This window comes from Rhinolophus sinicus, linkage group LG05, assembly GCF_036562045.2.
Source record: "Rhinolophus sinicus isolate RSC01 linkage group LG05, ASM3656204v1, whole genome shotgun sequence".
NCBI classification, from domain to species: domain Eukaryota; kingdom Metazoa; phylum Chordata; class Mammalia; order Chiroptera; family Rhinolophidae; genus Rhinolophus; species Rhinolophus sinicus.
This window is the reverse complement of record NC_133755.1, coordinates 131,962,528-131,981,963: the sequence shown is the minus strand read 5'-3', so window position 1 is coordinate 131,981,963 and position 19,436 is coordinate 131,962,528. Positions and strand designations below refer to the sequence as shown.

Here is a 19,436-nt window from a genome sequence, read left to right as displayed (position 1 = left end):
GCTGACACTACTACCTCAGTGATCACCAAAGGCTGACTGGTTGCCATAATAAATGGCTTTTTCTTAGTTACTTTCTTTACTTCTCTGAACATTCAGCACTATACATAGTCCTTCTTGAAGATGTCCTTCCTTGTCTCCGGTCACATTCCTGTTTCCATTTTTACCCCTTCTTGTATACTTTCTTCAATACCTAGATGTTATGTATGTGTGAAGATCCACCCTGGATTCTCTTCTTATTCAGTCAATATTTTTAAAGGTCTATCTTTGTACCAGTTACTATGCAGACAGTCCGGTAAACATTATAGATACAAGGCAAAGAAGACTCAGTCCTTTCTTTCAAGAAGCCAGTAGGGGAATACAAGTTAATTATTGTAGTAAAACAATGTCTACTTTACATGATTATCGTTAAGGCCTAGTTAAGTGTAAATAAATACTTTGTGCATTACATGATATTAGCACATCTTTAATATAAATGAATTTTATTCAATATCATGATTGAAAATTACCCAACCATAGTCCTAACCCAAATCTACCATTGGTCTGAAAGTGTTCTAACCTTTAATTCCTTTAGTTTCCTCATCTGTCATCATAATATTAATAACTATCTTTCTCACAGAATTTATATGAGGACTAGATGATATAAAATTATATTTAATATTTCTATAAATAAAAAATTTTACATAAAATGTAAAATTATAGTTAGCCATAAACTCATATTTCAAGTTTTATATTTAATACAGTATTTTTGAAATGTAGAAGTTTTATATTTTTTTTACACAGTTTTCTTCTCTCAGTATCCATAAGTCTCCTACAACTTGGTTTAATTCATTTTAGTAAGAGAGCACTTAATTGGTTTTATAGTTAAATCTCTTAGTTAGAATGCTGTTGGCTGCAACAATAGAAATCTGACTTGTCTCAGACTGACTTAAGCAACAAAGTATATTTCTCAATAAAGTCTACTGGTAGACTAGGTGCTCAGTATGATTGAGACTTCTGTTAATCCTATCATTCAGGACCCAGGAGCTTTCCATCCTTTTGCTTTGTTGACACTGTTACCTACTTCCCAAATGTTTTCATGCTCCTTTGTTCACATTTAAAGAGAGAAGTAAGCAACACCCCATTGCACCAGCCCAGGGCAAGGACCATAAGACCTTTTCTTTAGTCTGATTGGGCCAGTATTGGGCATGTACCTATCCTTTATCACAACCTGTTATCAGAGGGATGCCATAAGCTGATTGGCTTATGCTAGTCAAAATCTTCCCAGGAAATGGGATCACCTTCCCCAGAGTCACAGGAGAGATTGAATGCGCCCATGTTTCCCAAAAAATAAGACCTAGCTAGACAATCAGCTCTAATGCGTCTTTTGGAGCAAAAATTAATATAAGACCCAGTCTTATATTACCGTGTTTCCCCGAAAATAAGACCTAGCCAGACAATTACCTCTAATGCGTCTTTTAGAGCAAAAATTAATATAAGACCCAGTCTTATTTTACTATAATATAAGACTGGGTCTTATAATATAGTATAGTATAGTATAGTATAGTATAGTATAGTATAGTATAGTATAGTATAGTATAGTATAATATAATACCAGGTCTTACATTAATTTTTGCTCCAAAAGATGCATTAGAGCTGATTGTCCGGCTAAGTCTTATTTACAGGGAAACATGGTAAGACTGGGCTTTGTTAAGAAAAAAACAAGAAAGAGAAATGAATACATGAAAGATGGTATCTACCCAATGGAATATTATTTGTCTATAAAAAGAAATGAAGTACTGATATATACTATAATATGAATGACCTTGAAAACATTATAGTAAGTGAAAGAAGCCAGTCACAAAAGACCATCTATTAAATAATTCCATTTATATGAAATGTCCAGAGTAGGCAGATCTATAGAGAAAGAAAGTAGACTGTGCTTGTCAAGGGTTGGAAGTTGGGGAGATGGCGAAGGATAGATAGTCACTGCTAATGGGTGCAAGGTTTCTTTTTGGGGTGATGAAATTATTCTAAAATTATATTATGGAGGTGGTTTCACAACTTTATAAATACATTAAAGCCATTGAACTTTATACTTGAAACTTAAATTTTTATGTAAATTATATACCAATAACGCTATCAAAAAGAGAGAGGAATGGGTGCTGGGTACGCAGACAACAGTGTACCATAGTTGAGTTACAATATGCATAGTATTAGGATACTGTTTTTTTTTCCTAGGTCCATGGGACAGTAGGAGAACCCTGGTGGATTTGGGTAGAAGATCCTACAAATGATCATATTTATCATTCAGAGTATTTTCTAATTCTTAAAAAACAGGTAAATAAATATGTATGGCTATATCCTTATTATGTTGATATCATAAAGAAAAAATAGAAACTAACAATTTTTGCTTTTACCTATTTTTCTATAACTTCTAGTGTCGTTAAAGTTTTACTTTTTAAATATTTCTGTGTGGTTTTAAAAGAAAACTAATTAAATGTTACAGTATTAATATATTCAAATGTGATCTTATCTTGAGAAATACATTGTAATCTTTATCATGGTTTAAGGCATGGCTTCTGGAGGGGTGGAATATGTCAAATGGGTGGGATAAATAATAAAAAAATAAGTTAAATAAGAAGTAATAATTTTAGGTGTTACATAAACACAGTACTAGTATTGAATCACATTGTGAAAAGGGCATTGCTTTTTAAATTCTCTCAGTTTGATGCTGGCACGTCTAACTGATACTTCATTTGTAATTCTTCTTTTTATCAAAGAGAAAGCAAGCTTCAGGCTGGGAGTCTTGAGTAGGCAGTAGTAGAATTTCATATCAATATTTTGTTTTCCTTGCATTTGTCTTCATGGTTACCTTTTATTTATGCCAAGTGGTTCTGTTTTTCCACTTATGGCAGTGATAGAATTTAAAGAAAAATATTGAGTAACGAATCCGGTAAAAATCATGCAGTTAAATAATTTAATGAATAAAGTTTGGGGAATTATGAGTCTAATTGGTGACCTGTTAATACCTTGATGATATGCATACGTAAATAATGTAAACTGAGTATAAATTTAACCTTCTGTTATATCAAGTAATTAGAAATCCAAGCTATTTTCTTTATCTTTAGTACATATTGCTGTATACCATTGTCTTAACAGCAGACTAATAAGACTTTTATGATATTAGAATATCCATTTTCACTTTAAACTTTATATCACATTAGGTCATTAGTAAAGAAGCTCAACTACTGGTATTTACAATCCCTATTTTTGAGCCTTTGCCTTCCCAATACTACATCCGAGCCGTGTCTGATAGATGGTTAGGAGCTGAGGCGGTATGTATTATCAACTTTCAACATCTGATTCTGCCGGAGAGACATCCTCCCCATACAGGTAACATTGATTAGTAACTTGAATCATTGATTTTCCAAAATTGTTTTAGGTAATGTTGAAAAGAATCTGTGCTTTAAAGTTGTCTGACTCTGAATCAAAATCCAACTTACAATAATACAAGTTCATTTCAGTTTCCATTGGCTACAGCAACAGTGCACTTGACACTCTAGTATGATCATTTGTCTAACAGATGAAAAGTAGTTTGTTATAGTAACCATTCTAGTACTGAAGTTTGCAAATGATTTACATTTTTCTACAAATTGGGGTAGATTTAGTTTTGTTCTGTAACATGCATATTTTCAGACACCTGTCATTCAAATTACTTTTCTGATTGGAAAAGAAAGATATAGCATTATAGCTGGCTTATGTGGAACTGCTCTGGAAAACTGTCCAATGTGTCAATCTTATAAATGTGGTAATGGGGAAAAAAGATTTGCGACTAATATATAAGAATTTATTTTAAGCTTTTTTATTTATTACCCTCTAAAGAATTAAGGATTGTTCTAATCTATTCCTAAGATACAGTATTCAGTATTGTGCATATTTCCCAGTTATTGTTTAATAGTACCTGTTGTGTCTTTTCAGAATTACTGGATCTTCAGCCTTTACCAATCACAGCTTTGGGGTGTGAAGCATATGAAGCACTGTACAACTTTAGCCACTTTAACCCTGTGCAGACACAAATATTTCATACACTGTATCACACAGACTGCAATGTCCTACTTGGAGCACCCACTGGATCGGGAAAGACTGTTGCAGCTGAATTAGCTATTTTCAGAGTCTTCAGCAAGTACCCTACTTCGAAGGTCTGTTTGAAAGAATCACATGTTTACATTCAATTAGAAAAGGCATTTAATAATCTGTAAACTAGTCTGGTCTAAATATATTGCAGGACTCAGTGAGTAGCTTTGTAATTCTCTTAGGAAGTTTTTTGAGGCGGGCGGAGGAGGCAGAGATCATTATTCAAATAATTAGCCACAAGAAAATTTACCTTAAACTTTGGAGTCTTCTAGTTCGATCTCCAATGTACATATTGATGCTCACATGTCCTTTCGTCATTATAAGATATCTACACTTTATTGGTAATTTCATTGTAAGATACCTAATTGGTAGCGATATTTATAAGATATGTAATGATTCATAATCCAAATCGTTTGGCTGTGAAGGAAATGCTAATACTTTAACAAATACGTTTGTTTATACTCAGGAAATATACTTTTCTCCCACTTTTCTCCAAGTGGCCATGACATCCTTTAGTTAATACAAAATAACATGGCCAGTCCAACAAGTATTGATTTTAAGCATTCTTCAAATATGAAGTACTCACAGTTTAAAAACATTATTTTGTAAGAAAGCTAATTCATATGTTAGATTGGAATTATGTGCTATTTTCTTGATCATTTATGATTGCAGAAATGTTTTAACTTCCTTTTTCAGTGAAAGGCAGTGGCTCTTCTTCCTAGTGGCTCTTCCTTCTTCCTAGTGGCTCTTGTTCCCTGCTTGACTTTAAGTTGTCCTACTTCTCAGTCTCTTATGTGATTATTGATCCATTAGGAGACATGTTAATGCACCAGTAGAGCTCTACTCTAAATTTGAAACATTTTATAAAGGAAAGATTTTTTTTTTTTTTTAGTGAATAATCTGTATGTAAATTTGGATTAAGACCAGTTGTTTTTAAAAATAAATAAATAAAAATTAGACTACCTAAAATATACAACTGGCATCTTCCATAAAATCTACCTTACAATTTAAGCAACCAGATTAATTCTCTTCAGAATTTTAAGATTAGTAAATGTTTTCATGAAAGAGGTACAGCTCAGCTCTTCATCATAATACCAGGAATAACTTTTGTTTTTATCTGACCCCTTATTTACTTTGTGTAATATATTTCTCATGATTTTTAAAAATTTTTTTACATTATCTTAGAAGATAATTTAATTATAAAACACCTTTTTAAAATCACCTTTGGTGCTTTTTAGAAAATATTTAAAATTTTCTGTCAGTATTTTTGTGATGTATTGTATTTCCATCTTACTTTGGATAAATATAAATTGAGTATGTTAATGACTTTTTCCCATTAATTTAAAATTTTAAGTCTTTCTGTGTTAAAATATACATTTTAAAACTACACTGTTTTATTTTGATAAGTATTATGGTTTACCTTTATTTGAAACTACTGTCACTATTTTCATGAGAATCTTCCCCTCCACCCCCTCCTGTTTAGGCAGTATATATTGCACCCCTAAAAGCCCTAGTACGAGAAAGAATGGATGATTGGAAAGTCAGAATAGAAGAAAAACTTGGAAAAAAGTAAGTTCTTACTGTTTTCAGAAAATATACTTTGAATAATCTAAGAGGACCAACAAATAAAAGATTTGCATAAAACTTGAATACTTTTATAATGACTTCCATAGTCTTTTATTTAAAGGTGTTGTAACTACTACTAAAATGTTACCAACAGTCCCATTGTTTTAAGATTGAAAAGTGTGATTTTGAGGGTTTTTTTAAAGATTCTTTTAGCCCCGATTTCAGTATTTCTCAACATAGTTCTAGGCATTCCTCATTTTATTTTACTCTTTTATTTATTTTTTTAATAAATTTTTTTATTGGGGAACAGGGTGTTTCTCCAGGGCCCATCAGCTCCAAGTCGTCCTTCAATCTAGTTGTGGAGGGCGCAGCTCAGCTCCAAGTCCAGTCGCCGTTTTCAATCTTAGTTGCAGGGGGCACAGCCCACCATCCCATGTGGGAATTGAACCGACAACCTTGTTGAGAGCTCACGCGCTAACCAACTGGGCCATCCCGCCACCGGCCCCAAAATTATTTAATATGAGTACTTTTATTGTCAGGATAATTTTCTCAAAAATTTTAAAACAAAAGAAATTTTCTTTCTAAAACAAAAGAAAAAAATTCTTTTCATATCCTTCAGAGTAACTTCCAAAAACTGCTTAAAAGACATTTTACATGTAAATAATGTACCAAATGATAGAAATTCCTATAAGAAAATTACTTTTAAAATATATATATTGCACAAGGTTATTCATTGTAGTATTGTTTTTTAACAGCAAGATTGCAGGTAACCGTAGCATCCAATAGAGTATTACTAAATAAATTATGGTACATTCACACAGCACAAAATATTGTATCACTATATAAAAGAAAGCTCTTTATATGCTGAAGGAATGACTTTTAGAGATATAAGTATTCTACCTTTTGTTTTTAAAAAAATGAAGAATATAAATATATGATTGCTTTAGAATGAGAGCTGGGTAACAAGAATAGACATGTTACAGAGAATATTCACTACATATTCTTTGAACCATATGAATGTATTACATTTTCAAAATAATAACCAAAAGTAAAAATGAATAAAAATAAGTAAAAACTTTGTGAACACTAAGCTAGGAGGAAATAATGTTGCCCTTTTTTTTTGTTTGTCAAGTGTTAAAACAGCTATAAAAAATATTTAGCGATTTCCTAAAATTTTGAGTTAGCTTCCAGATTTCCCTTTTTTTACTATAAAACTGGGATTTGCTCAGAATGAGGTGGCACATACGTATTTGCCCCAGCTTTCTTCTTCATGTCCTAATATGTTTGAATTTGCCTTTAACTTATACAGGAAATTTCAATCTAAGAAATGAAGCTTACACATATCATATTTTAATTAATGCCTCCTTTTGTCTTTTTTTTTAATTAAAGTTTATTTGGGTGACACTTGTTAGTAAAGTTATATAGGTTTCAGATGTGTGGTTCTATAATACGTCATCTATATATCACATTGTGTGTTTACCACCCAGAGTCAGTTCTCTTTCTGTCACCATATATTTGATCCCCTTTACCCTCATCTACCACCCCACTCCCCCCTTACCCTCTGGTAACCACTAAACTATCAGCTGTGTCTATGAGTTTTTGTTTCTTCATTTGTCTCTTCCTTTGTTGTTTTCAGTTTTATATACCACGTATCAGTGAAATCACATGGTTCTCGAAAAAGTCGAGGATCTCCTTTTGTCTTAATAAGTTAACACTTTGCTTCATTAGAAAGGTGTTTATTCCAGCATATGGAGAAAGAGATGTGAGTTCTTCTCTATAATCACATAGGGCAGAGATTTTGTAAACATAAAGCAAAGTTTGACGCTTTTCATAGCTGCATAAAAGTTAAATTGTCAGTGTTTTGATTTTATATGCCCTTCATTTTATGAGAGGAAATCTTAAAATTCTTAAGAAACATATTTTGGATGCAAATCACAGAAAATTTCAGAAATCGAAGGGAGATAAAGTAGTTTTAAGCACTATAAAATTTTATTTTGAAAGATATATTTTGCCTTTCCAAGGTCACATTACCTGAAAAGTTAAAGGGATCCATTTTATTCCCCTCCAGAGTTATTGAGCTAACAGGGGATGTAACTCCTGATATGAAATCCATTGCTAAAGCTGACCTTATCGTCACCACACCAGAGAAATGGGATGGAGTCAGCAGAAGCTGGCAAAATAGGAACTATGTAAAGCAAGTCACAATTCTCATCATAGATGAGATCCATCTACTCGGTGGGTACCACTATCTGAAGCCATTTTACAAACTTCAACTCTCATACTTGCATCAGCCAGCATCAGGATTTGTTGAAATGATTAATGTATATTATTCCTATTTCCTAGGGGAAGAAAGAGGTCCTGTTCTAGAAGTCATTGTCTCTCGAACGAATTTTATCTCATCGCACACAGAAAAGCCTGTTAGAATAGTTGGACTATCTACTGCGTTAGCTAATGCCAGAGACCTTGCTGACTGGCTCAATATCCGTCAGGTGTGTGGAAGATGGACAAGCAGGCATTTGTGTGGCTTAGGTGGCCACATAAGGAGGCACCGTAACATTATACACTTACATGTCCAAACTGAAAATGGTTTCTCTGTCGTTTGTTTAATTAAAGTTTATTGGGGGGACAATTGTTAACAAAGTTACATAGGTTTCAGGTGTCCAATTCTGTAATACATCATCTATATATCACATTGTATATCTGTCATTTTTACTCTAGATGGGCTTGTTCAACTTCCGACCATCGGTACGCCCAGTTCCACTGGAAGTTCACATTCAAGGCTTCCCAGGTCAACATTACTGTCCTCGTATGGCTAGTATGAATAAGCCGACATTTCAGGGTAAGCGGCGGATTCTTAGAATGAATAGCAACCGTTTTGTATGGTATCCTTTAATTGAATTCTAAATAATTTGGATTTCTTTGAAAGGGTGATATTGCTCCAACTTCTACAAACATCTAAAACTGTTTACCTCAAGTGTTAACAAATATAAATATATGTTGAATTAACTATTGGAAGTTAGATTTATAAATGATAATGTCATTGTAGTAGAAAAATGTATATAATTTTAAAGCATAATCAAATCAATCTAAAATTTGTTAAGGTGTTTTCGTATGGTGGTAGCTTGAACAAATGATAAATAGAAGCCACAGTAAAAACCAAATCACACAATCTTAATTTTCACCAGAAACCACAAAACTTACAAATTTCAGTACTTTTTTTGCTTCTGTTTCTGTGTTGTGTTTTTTGTTTTTCCCTTTCTAACAAATTAGGCAAGCAGGAAAGATTTAAGAATAACACTCTTATTTTATAGAAACATGTTTGGGCTGCATAAGGAATATTTATTGTATCAATTAAAAATAACATCCAGAATAAATTCTGTAATGTGAACTGCTGTTGATTGTGAGGTGACAGTTGTGAGGTGACTTTTTAGCTGCTGTAATTAGCCTTATGACAGAAGCAAAGTATTGATTGTGAACTAGAGACCAATCTTGGCAGTTCAGATTATTTACACCTCCACAGAAGCATTGTACAAAATCACTAATGAACAATAAATCTGCCGTGAGCTGTTCAGGCACACCTGTTCTTGCAGCAGCAAAAATCCATTAAATGTTGAGGTTTAAAAAAGAAACAGATTCATTCACTATTATGTGTACAAATGATACCAATATTGTACTAATATGTGTATTTAAAACCATGTACCTCTAATGTGATTTATCAAAGCATTGCCATTTGCATTCTGTAATATTCTGATAAACCGTGAGTGAGAAATAAGATAAGTGAGTTATGTTTCATAGTATGTATTATTGAGATTTCTTATATCTGTCTATTTAAGGAATGTCTGTTTTCCTACCAGTGATTAAGATGAAGTATTTTGTGTTATGTAAATCAATAGTAAATAACTGAAATACTTACACTTCTCTAGATATAGTATCGGTATAGCAGATATCTTTATAAACTATTTCATTACACTTGTAGTATATTTCTTCTTGTATACTTGTACTACATTTGAGTTTGGAAATGTGATAGCTTTATTTCTCACTCTTAGGGTATGAATATAGTCGAGGTCATGTCAGTATTTCCATTATTAACCTTGTTTCTTAGCCCATAAAAAGAAATTCTACAGCTCACATTTCGAACAAGAATTTACAAGCAGGTTGAACTTTTTTTATAAAAATTTTAAATATGTCTGACTGTTTTAAGAGAGCTAGTAGACAAAAGTATACATTCTACTTGTGTCATTTTATCAGTATTTTGGAGCCTCTGGAAATCTGATTTCCAGTGAGGTCAAATGACTTTTGTGGCTCTTTTAAGTATTTTCTTTTTCAGTCTTGTTTTCAAACTACTCATCTCATCTTCTGTGTGTCAACTACCCATGTGCCATCATGCAGATAGAGATTCAGGCATGGTATTCTCTTCAGCTCTCTTCTGCATTCTCTTATCTTCCCACTTGAAACCTTACACGTATGTGTTTAGGAAAACATTCTTCCGGCTTATCTCTTACTAGGTTATTGATAAAAACTCTCTTAATGTTGCATCTACTGGTAACAGGGCAAAAATAAAAGGGATTTTTTTGGGGGAGCTTTTCTTAGAGACTTTTCATCACCTTTGCAGCACTTGACTCTCTCCACATCCCAGAACCAATTAACTCTGTAATATCATTTCTTAGGCAGGCCATAACACAACTCAGAAATAGAAAACTCAACCTAAGATTTAGTAGCTACATTCAGCTATTAATGAAAAGTCTCAGCTTTTAAGTGTCTCCTTTCTCAGCAGCTCAGAACAGAACTGGGAACCGACATAGTTAAATCTTGCCTATCCCAGGCAATATAGTTTCTTAGGTAGGGCCAGCTTCCTTTCCTTTACTATCCTTTCTAAAATATGCTGTCAGATCCATCTTGTACCTCAAACAATGCTGAATTTCATGACCAAATTAAGAATTCACTTAAATCACTTACAACATCAGCTTTCATTTATCCATTTGATATCCTAATAAATTCAGATTCCAGTGTAAGTGGCTTACCATTTTATTTTCCACAACTTTTCAACAGCAATTAGAAGCCATTCTCCAGCCAAACCAGTTTTGATATTTGTCTCATCAAGACGTCAAACTCGTCTTACTGCTTTGGAGTTGATAGCCTTTCTGGCTACTGAAGAAGATCCAAAGCAGTGGTTGAATATGGATGAAAGAGAGGTAAGCAATATTTTTTTTTCTACTTCATATATGTGTCAGGTTAGTTTGTGTGGTAGTATAATGGAAATTACATACCAGGGGAGCCAAAAAAAAATGTATACACATTTTAAGAAAGAAAAAAGTTATATTAAAATTACCCAGATCGTAACCACTTTGAGCAATTCTTGTAATTGCAGAAGTCAAACGGGACTTGTATTCATCTTTTGTTATTAGTATATATTGAGTATTACAATTTTAATCCAATTTTTTCCTTTCTTAAAATGTGTATACATTTTTTGCACCCTCTGTATTTAATTATGTTTAGTTTTAATCTGTGCTAAAAGTTTAGTGTAACATTACAGAAATTTTGGGAAAAAAGACGAAAGAAGAAATGCATAATACTGCCACCTGAACACTATTACTATTTTTATGTATTTCCATCCAGTAGTTTCCCTCTAAGTATTTATTTTCTATATCCATATTTATCTCTATATTTTTTCCCTTTAACACAATCACATGTGTTTATTTTAATATTCAACTAAGTTTTCATAATATTTGAGTGTTTCCTGCTTTCAAGGAACTTATAATCAATTTTGTAAAATTAAATTCTCATGAAATATATAATACCATGACCATTTTCAAAGATTTAGAAAACTAGTATGTAAAAATTAGCCTGTTTGTAACCTTTAACCAAGTAATAACCATCATTAAAATTTTAAGCAATTGTAGTTTTGTCTACATAATTATATTCTACTATGTGACTATTCCATTATATTTTCTAAGATAATTAATCATGCATCTTTATTATTATACAATTTCTTTAATTTAGAGTTATTCTTTTTTTAATTAGTTTCAGGTGTACAAAACAATATAATAGTTAGACATTAATCATGTATATCCCTCACACAGTGATAACCCCCTCCCCCCAATCTACTACCCCTCTGACATCGCACACAACCATTGCATTTCCACTGTCTCTATTCCTAATGCTGTACTCTACTTCTTGTAACTGTATGTGTGTGTGTGTGTGTGTGTGTGTGTATATATGTATATACACATACATATATATGTGTATATACATATATATATATATACACATATATATAAAATTGTAGTTGACATTCATTATTCTTCAGCTTCAGCTTCAGGTGTACAGTGCAGTGATCAGGCATCTACATCTTGCCTGAGGTGCTCTTTCTAATGAGACAAGTGTCCATCGGATACCCTACAAAATCTTTACAACATTATTAATTACATTCCCCAAATGGACTTTCGTATCCCCGTGGCAATCTTGTGGTTACTGATTGTGCTTTCTATCTAATCCCCTCACCTTCCCCCTTATCCCCACTCCCCGCCATCTAGCAACCCTCAGTTTTTCCTCTATGTCACTGAGACTGTTTCTGATTAGTTCGTTCATTTATTCTTTTCTTTAGATTCCACATATAAGTGAGATCATATGGTATTTGTCTTTCTCTGACTTATTTCACTTAGCATAATGTTCTCTAGGTCCATCCACATTGTAGCAAATGGTAAGATTTTATTCTTCTTTATGGTTGCATAATACTCCATTGTATAAATGTACCACCGTTTCTTAATCCAGTCGTCTACCAATGGGCATTTCGGTTGTTTCCATGTCTTGGCTATTGTGTATAGTGCTTCAATAAACATAGGGGTGCATAAATTTTTTCGAATTAGAGTTTTGGATTTCTCCGGATAGATACCTAGGAGTGGTATTGCTGGGTCATAAGGTAGTTCCATTTTCAGTTTTTTGAGCTACCTCCATACTGTTTTCCATAGTGGCTGCACCAATCTGCAATCCCACCAACAGTGCACAACGGTTCCCTTTTCTCCACATCTTTGCCAGCACCTGTTCTTTGTTGATTTATTGATGATAGTCATTTTGACTGGGGTGAGGTGGTATCTCATTATGGTTTTTATTTGCATTTCTCTAATGATTAGTGAGGTGGAGCATTTTTTCATATGTCTGTTTACCCTCTGTATATCCTCTTTAGAAGAATGTCTCTTCATGTCCTCTGCCCATTTTTTAATTGTGTTATATGTTTTTTAGAGTTGAGTAGAGTGAGTTTTTTTATAAATTTGGGATATTAACCCCTTATCGGATATATTATTGGCAAATATCTTCTCCCATTCAGTAGGATCCCTTTTTGTTTTATTGGTGGTTTCCTTTGCTGTGAAAAAGCTTTTTAGTTTGATGTAATCCCACATGTTTATTTTTTCTCTTACTTCTCATGACTCATTTAGGGTTCATAATCCTGTTAGATGGTACTGTATGTATTACAACAATATGTTAATAAATATTGGTTAACTATTGTTAGTTACAGAATATTATGCAATTAGTATATAATAGTTAATATTTCAAAATGTTCTTGCATAGGACCACAGATTACATTATTTACTAATAAGTAGCTGATCTCAAAATTAGTTTCATGTAAAAGGTATCACATGACTCCTTGAAGTAGAGTGAAAGCTATCATTTTATCTTTCAAGTTTCATCATTACTTCCTTAATGTTTCTTATATGTGTATACCAAATATTTATACAATATAATAATTTAAGACCAAAATAATTTCGTCAAAAGCTTTCTTGTTCTATGTTATTTAATTAACATTCCCAAATAATCAACCTGTTGTGTCTAAACAGTATCTTGACTTAGGGGGCAAATGCTGAAAAATAGATATATGGAATATTGACAGTTTAGTTTATGTGCAGCATCGATCTAGGCATTTTTTTCTCTTTTGTTTTATTCCTAAAAGTGTTCCAAATGGAGACTTTTCTTTGAAGTCAAGGTACAAAGTACATACCTATTGAACACACTTTGGGATGTTTGCTCGAAGTATATGTATTAGCACATGTGTGACTCACATTCACTTCAAATGTGAACCTCATGTGCTCTTCCCAGCTACAGTACAGCTCTACTTTTTTTTTTAATTTTAATGTATGAGACCTAAGGAATTATGGACAATTCAGCCATTGTATAAAATTACTTCTCTGTTTTGTATTTTCTTATCAGCACAAAATTTTATCACAAAGCCTAATTAGAAAACCATAGAATTTACTTGTATGGTTTCTTCTGTTTTGTAGAGTTTCACTGCCATAATAGGACAGTTAGAAATTATGTCGTTTAGTTTCACTAAGTCCATCCCAAGACTAAGACAACCCAGGCTTTGTTTTATTCCTGCCTCTAAAAGCAATCAACTTTAAAATAAAAATTTCAGAGGGTTTGCAACTGATTACTGTGTAAATTCAATCTGATTATACCAAATATATAAGGCAGGTGTTTCCATTGTTGAATCCCCTAAAATATTTAACTCAAAATAGGAAGACTTTTTAACACTTTAATCGTTGCATAAAATCCTGGGCTGGAAGCTGAAGTGCTATTCCTGCTGCTGCTCCTTGTACGATGTCCAGTTGCTGTTCTGTGGCAGAACATAGGGACTCTGAGTAGGACTCGAGTGTTGACAACGGGAGTATTCAAAGGAGGCAGGGGAAGTCCAGGAGTAGTTATCCTGGCAGCTGTGGAGCAGAGTGCCTGTGGAATAGGACAGCATCAGAATCATTCTGCAGTTGATTGGCAGTAAGAGTTCCTAGATATGGAGGTGGAAGGGGAGGGGAGAACAGGAGAAAGAAAAGAAAGCTAGCACAAATCTGAAGATGGAGAGAAAGAATGTGACTTAGAAAGAATTTTATTTCTTAGCAAAGGCAAAAAACGTTATCCACCTATCTTCTTAACCCAGTAAACTCTCAAAGTAAAGTATTAGGACACAGAAGGACCCCTTCAAGTGTATCATTGATGTGAAATCATACTGCAGCATAATGAAACTCCAAAAGTTATCCCTTTCATGTTTGCCATTATGAAGACTTCTTGCAGTGATTTCAGAAGTGTGTGGGGTTATGCTACTGTGCCATCTGGATTCTGAGTTTGACCGCCACCACTTCCACCGTTAACTTCAGAATATTGTTGGGTCTTTGTATCATTCTGTCAAGCTTCAAATCCAAGACAGGAACATCAGAGTGTCTGAGCTTCAGTCTCTAGCATGCAGCAAGAATAGGGAATATCTTCCCCTCTTTGGCCTCTCTTGTAGGAGATGTTCAGACACTAGCTGTCTACAAATAGCAAAGGTCCACTACATTCCTTAAGCTGACCAAACCCATGCATCCACCATTCTCTGCATCCCTATACTTTAAAAAAATAAGAATAAAATTATCTCCTAAAAATTGCAATTCTCGCTCATATTTCCCAAAACCACACATCCCTCCCCAAGGGAGTCAACCAAAAATTTCATCATTGACTCCATTAACCCTAGATCTCTTGGCTATATCCAGTCACGCTCTGGTTCTTTTGCAATTTCATCTCAGTATTCTCTAGCCAGTGGACTAAATTATAAAGCTACCCACAATCAACACAACATGTATGTTCAACAATGGAGGATAGGGAGAGGAAAGGGAAACAAAAATTGGTTAAAATATATAAAGTACATTAGTTAAAATAAGTTAGTGCATATAGGAGATTGCAAGGAAGCAAGCGCAGAGGCCACAGGATTTGTTTCTGCACCTGATCAGAGCGTCAAACAGATATTCGTGATTCCTTCTACTACTTCTATCTATAGATATTCCCTCTCCCTCCATTTCCTTTTTTATACTTTTCCAGTTGTTTTTTTGTTTTTTTGTTTTAATGTTTTCCTAGTTGGAGTTATGATGAAAAAAATAGATGAAATCAGTAATAAAATTGTTGCATTGTCTCCCTTCTCTCTCCATATCTCCCCTTTCTCATTTTATGCAGCCTGAAGAACAGTAAAATCAGTGTTTGTAACCCACTAGTATTGCAACAGTTTGCATTTTCCCCCCTTCTACTTCTCATGACTCATTTAGGGTTCATAATCCTGTTAGATGGTACTGTATGTATTACAACAATATGTTAATAAATATTGGTTAACTATTGTTAGTTACAGAATATTATGCAATTAGTATATAATAGTTAATATTTCAAAATGTTCTTGCATAGGACCACAGATTACATTATTTACTAATAAGTAGCTGATCTCAAAATTAGTTTCATGTAAAAGGTATCACATGACTCCTTGAAGTAGAGTGAAAGCTATCATTTTATCTTTCAAGTTTCATCATTACTTCCTTAATGTTTCTTATATGTGTATACCAAATATTTATACAATATAATAATTTAAGACCAAAATAATTTCGTCAAAAGCTTTCTTGTTCTATGTTATTTAATTAACATTCCCAAATAATCAACCTGTTGTGTCTAAACAGTATCTTGACTTAGGGGGCAAATGCTGAAAAATAGATATATGGAATATTGACAGTTTAGTTTATGTGCAGCATCGATCTAGGCATTTTTTTCTCTTTTGTTTTATTCCTAAAAGTGTTCCAAATGGAGACTTTTCTTTGAAGTCAAGGTACAAAGTACATACCTATTGAACACACTTTGGGATGTTTGCTCGAAGTATATGTATTAGCACATGTGTGACTCACATTCACTTCAAATGTGAACCTCATGTGCTCTTCCCAGCTACAGTACAGCTCTACTTTTTTTTTTAATTTTAATGTATGAGACCTAAGGAATTATGGACAATTCAGCCATTGTATAAAATTACTTCTCTGTTTTGTATTTTCTTATCAGCACAAAATTTTATCACAAAGCCTAATTAGAAAACCATAGAATTTACTTGTATGGTTTCTTCTGTTTTGTAGAGTTTCACTGCCATAATAGGACAGTTAGAAATTATGTCGTTTAGTTTCACTAAGTCCATCCCAAGACTAAGACAACCCAGGCTTTGTTTTATTCCTGCCTCTAAAAGCAATCAACTTTAAAATAAAAATTTCAGAGGGTTTGCAACTGATTACTGTGTAAATTCAATCTGATTATACCAAATATATAAGGCAGGTGTTTCCATTGTTGAATCCCCTAAAATATTTAACTCAAAATAGGAAGACTTTTTAACACTTTAATCGTTGCATAAAATCCTGGGCTGGAAGCTGAAGTGCTATTCCTGCTGCTGCTCCTTGTACGATGTCCAGTTGCTGTTCTGTGGCAGAACATAGGGACTCTGAGTAGGACTCGAGTGTTGACAACGGGAGTATTCAAAGGAGGCAGGGGAAGTCCAGGAGTAGTTATCCTGGCAGCTGTGGAGCAGAGTGCCTGTGGAATAGGACAGCATCAGAATCATTCTGCAGTTGATTGGCAGTAAGAGTTCCTAGATATGGAGGTGGAAGGGGAGGGGAGAACAGGAGAAAGAAAAGAAAGCTAGCACAAATCTGAAGATGGAGAGAAAGAATGTGACTTAGAAAGAATTTTATTTCTTAGCAAAGGCAAAAAACGTTATCCACCTATCTTCTTAACCCAGTAAACTCTCAAAGTAAAGTATTAGGACACAGAAGGACCCCTTCAAGTGTATCATTGATGTGAAATCATACTGCAGCATAATGAAACTCCAAAAGTTATCCCTTTCATGTTTGCCATTATGAAGACTTCTTGCAGTGATTTCAGAAGTGTGTGGGGTTATGCTACTGTGCCATCTGGATTCTGAGTTTGACCGCCACCACTTCCACCGTTAACTTCAGAATATTGTTGGGTCTTTGTATCATTCTGTCAAGCTTCAAATCCAAGACAGGAACATCAGAGTGTCTGAGCTTCAGTCTCTAGCATGCAGCAAGAATAGGGAATATCTTCCCCTCTTTGGCCTCTCTTGTAGGAGATGTTCAGACACTAGCTGTCTACAAATAGCAAAGGTCCACTACATTCCTTAAGCTGACCAAACCCATGCATCCACCATTCTCTGCATCCCTATACTTTAAAAAAATAAGAATAAAATTATCTCCTAAAAATTGCAATTCTCGCTCATATTTCCCAAAACCACACATCCCTCCCCAAGGGAGTCAACCAAAAATTTCATCATTGACTCCATTAACCCTAGATCTCTTGGCTATATCCAGTCACGCTCTGGTTCTTTTGCAATTTCATCTCAGTATTCTCTAGCCAGTGGACTAAATTATAAAGCTACCCACAATCAACACAACATGTATGTTCAACAATGGAGGATAGGGAGAGGAAAGGGAAACAAAAATTGGTTAAAATATATAAAGTACATTAGTTAAAATAAGTTAGTGCATATAGGAGATTGCAAGGAAGCAAGCGCAGAGGCCACAGGATTTGTTTCTGCACCTGATCAGAGCGTCAAACAGATATTTGTGATTTATTTTCTCTACTATCACCTACACTTCTTCAGCCCCTAAGCTAACTAATATTCTTTATCCAGTGAAGTAACCAAAGCCCATATTCCTGAAACATTGGATTTTTGTATATGCTTAATATATAGGGTTTTGCTTTGATTAATTTTTCAAAGGCGTACAGGTGTGAGAAGACTTGTCTGGGGTCCATCCAGGTTTTTCCCTTCCTTTATTGTGTACCAACAGCTCAATTTCATCAGGATCAAGCACCTAAATTACGCTATGACCACATTTTGCTTGTTCACCCCATAACATGAGAGCTCCAGATGGCCGTATGGCTTTTTCAGCTTCCAAGTAAATTGTTACATGTCTTGGTTATTAAGCCTCCAAGCTAGCAGAGCTAGTTATGGGGAAAGGAAACAAAAATTTTTCAAGTGGTTCGTTAGCTATGATTGCAAAAGACATCCATACACACTGACTGCTTGGTTCCTGGAACTGTATACTCTGGCAGTGAGAAAAATAGTATCATTTAATGATTACTAGTTCAGAGCATACACCTCATCCTACACGATAGCACTCCAACCTTGCCACAGTAATGCCTCTCAGCTGCCACTCTGAGTCATTAATCTATAAAACCAGCTCTTTCTGGATAATGAGGGATATAATAAGACCAGCGGATCCCATAGCATCCATCGTCTTGATCTTTCCCTGTGAAGTGAGTTCTTCAGTTAGAAACATTATTATATGGGATATCATGGTGATATATAAGACATTCAATAATTCTACTTGAGGCTACTGGCAAAAACTGATGGTCAGGAAAAGAGAATCAAAATCCAAACTGTCCACTTTAGATATCATCTAAAATAGATACCCCTCTGTGACCAAAAGGGTCAAATATAATTCTCTTACCACCACATAGCTATCTGATCCTATGGGTAAAGTACGTTATAATAGGCCAAGGTTGTTTGCATTGGTAGCATATTAGGCATTGAGCAGTGACAGTGGCTGAGTCTGCCTGAGGATATGAGAGTCCGTGTTTACCCTGTGCATAGTCTTAATCTCTTCTGCCACGGCACCACTTGTACCTGAACCCACTGCACAAAATACTGAGGCCTGAGAGTGAAGCAGCCGGATATCCTCAGAGATGGTCATTTTGCCCACTTGACTATTAACAGCATTTTTCACACTGCTGTTAACTTTTTGGTTATCTTCATGAGATATAGGTAGTCTGTTATTCTGGGACCAGTCTAAAAGTTCATCCGCATAAAACTATTTCTCACCACCTTTCTTCCAGTAACGCTCTTGCTGAGCCCCTGGTCATTTGGCTAATCCAGTAACTGCAGAGCAAAGTGTGCATCATCAGTTTACGTCATCTCTACT

The 19,436-nt window shown here is 34.3% G+C and overlaps 1 protein-coding gene across 1 annotated transcript in view; it reads left to right on the top strand.

Moving 5' to 3' along the window:
• The window catches only part of ASCC3 (activating signal cointegrator 1 complex subunit 3), a 300,957-nt gene that overhangs the window by 197,581 nt on the left and 83,940 nt on the right, over window positions 1–19,436 (top strand). The window contains exons 23-30 of the mRNA XM_019738872.2: window positions 2,218–2,316; window positions 3,204–3,372; window positions 3,958–4,178; window positions 5,597–5,682; window positions 7,748–7,914; window positions 8,023–8,168; window positions 8,398–8,518; window positions 10,729–10,871. Of these exons, the coding sequence (XP_019594431.2) occupies window positions 2,218–2,316; window positions 3,204–3,372; window positions 3,958–4,178; window positions 5,597–5,682; window positions 7,748–7,914; window positions 8,023–8,168; window positions 8,398–8,518; window positions 10,729–10,871 (1,152 nt within the window). The remainder of the gene's footprint in view (window positions 1–2,217; window positions 2,317–3,203; window positions 3,373–3,957; window positions 4,179–5,596; window positions 5,683–7,747; window positions 7,915–8,022; window positions 8,169–8,397; window positions 8,519–10,728; window positions 10,872–19,436) is intronic.